Source organism: Olea europaea, unplaced genomic scaffold (genome assembly GCF_002742605.1).
Source record: "Olea europaea var. sylvestris unplaced genomic scaffold, O_europaea_v1 scaffold1809, whole genome shotgun sequence".
NCBI lineage: Eukaryota > Viridiplantae > Streptophyta > Magnoliopsida > Lamiales > Oleaceae > Olea > Olea europaea.
The window spans coordinates 103,570-105,616 of NW_019235840.1; the positions used below are offsets into that span (position 1 = coordinate 103,570).

The following is a 2,047-nucleotide window of genomic DNA, read 5'->3' on the forward strand; positions in this document are numbered from 1 at the left end:
AATAAAAAGGGCTATCATTGCTACAACCCTACCACTAAACGTACCTATGTCATGATGGATTTCACTTTCTTGGAATCTGAAAATTACTACTTATCTCCCATATCCACTTCTCCTCTTCAAGGGGAGACATGGGATAAAGAACAAAAAGTGTATGAAGAACGGAAGTGGTGGGATTGCCCAAGATTGGAGAAAGTTCAAGAACCTGAATTAGGTGAGGAAATAAGGAAGGCAAATGATACAGTAGTAGTTGAGGAAAATACGGAAGATAGTGGAGAAAGTGGAGAAGGAAGCAAAGATGACAATACTGACATTGTTGAGCAAAATGATCCTACTAAAATAACCCCTCCTCTTGGTGTACACGACAATGCTTCTCTTGAGAATATCCACGAGGTAAGATGTCTTGCACTATCTTCTAGTCATGCTTTGGATACTCTTACTCGTTATCACTTACCTTTTAGGCATAATAAGGGTAAGCCCCCAGTTCAGTACTTACCAAATGCGGAAGTAAAAAGATCAAAGTATCCAATCACTAATCATGTAACCACTAAGGGGCTATTGGATCCTCTTAAAGCCTGTGTACACAAACTGTCCTCTTGCCATGTTCCTTATGGAGTGCATGAAGCCCTAGCAAATCTGAAATGGTCTCAAGCGATTCAGGAAGAAATGGAGGCACTACAAAAGAACAACACATGGGACCTAGTTTCACTGCCAAAAGGAAAGAAATCAGTAGGGAGTAAATGGGTGTTTTCCATTAAGTACAAGGCAGATGGGTCTATTAAAAGATATAAAGCTAAACTTGTAGCCAAGGGGTATACACAAACCTATGGCATAGACTATCAGGAGACATTCTCACCGGTAGGAAAATTGAACACTATTAGAGTTTTGCTATCTTTGGCCACAAACTTAGATTGGCCATTACACCAATGACGTAAAGAATGCTTTCCTTCATGGAGATCTCGATTAGGAGGTATATATGGATATTCCACCAGGCTGCACTATATCACCAAACATTGGAGTTGTGTGTAAGTTGCAACGAGCATCATATGGACTAAAACAGTCACCTCGAGCATGGTTTAGAGGTTTTAGCCTAGCTATGAGAAAGTATGGTTTTCAACAAAGTAACTTTGATCATACTCTTTTCTTGAAACATCAACAAGGAAAAGTCACTACTTTAATAATCTACGTGGATGACATGATTATTACAAGAGATGACAAAAAAGAAATCTCCAAATTTTAGGAGCAGTTAGGTACCAAATCTGAGATGAAGAACTTAGGAGGACTAAAGTACTTTTTGGGAATAGAAGTTGCAAGATCAAGTCAAGGTATATTTCTTTCCCATAGAAAGTATGTGCTAGACTTACTCTCAGAAGTGGGAATGATCGATTGCAAGTCAGCTGATACACCAATTGTCCAGAACCACAAACTCGAAGAATATCGAGATCAGGTGCCAACAAACAAGGAGAGATATCAAAGATTAGTGGGTAAGCTAATATATTTACCTCATACTCGTTCAAATATTGCTTACGCTATTAGCTTAGTAAGTCAATACATGCACAATCCTAGTGAATAACATATGAGTGCAGTGATTTGAATACTTTGCTACTTAAAATCTTCCCCAGGTAGAGGAATCATGTTCTCTAAGAATAACCATCTCAATATTGAAGGTTATACAGACGCACATTGGGCAGGGACTATGTCTGATATAAAGTTCACTTATGGATACTTCACTTTTGTTGGTGGAAATTTGGTTACATGGAGGAGCAAATAGTAGAAAGTGGTGGCATTGTCTAGTACTGAAGCAAAGTTTAGAGGATTGTCTAAGGGACTTTGTGAGCTTCTTTGGCTTAAGAGGCTATTAATCGAGATTGGCTTTGCACTAAACACTGAAATGAATTTGTTTTGTGATAACAAGGCAGCAATTCAGATTTCTCAAAATCCGGTCCAACATGATCATTCCAAGCACATCAACGTGGATAGACACTTTATTAAACAGAATCTTGAAGAAAAGATTATCAGATTTCCTTTTATCAAGTCAAAAGACCAACTC

General features: G+C 38.3%; 1 protein-coding gene across 1 annotated transcript; it reads left to right on the forward strand.

Annotated features, from left to right (window-relative positions):
* Nucleotides 1-1,261: 1,261 nt before the first annotated feature.
* On the forward strand, nucleotides 1,262-1,768 carry LOC111378388 (uncharacterized mitochondrial protein AtMg00810-like). The gene is made up of 2 exons (XM_023001580.1): nucleotides 1,262-1,481; nucleotides 1,620-1,768. Exons 1-2 carry the CDS (start codon nucleotides 1,262-1,264, stop codon nucleotides 1,766-1,768), a joined length of 369 nt encoding a protein of 122 aa, XP_022857348.1.
* Nucleotides 1,769-2,047: the final 279 nt, after the last annotated feature.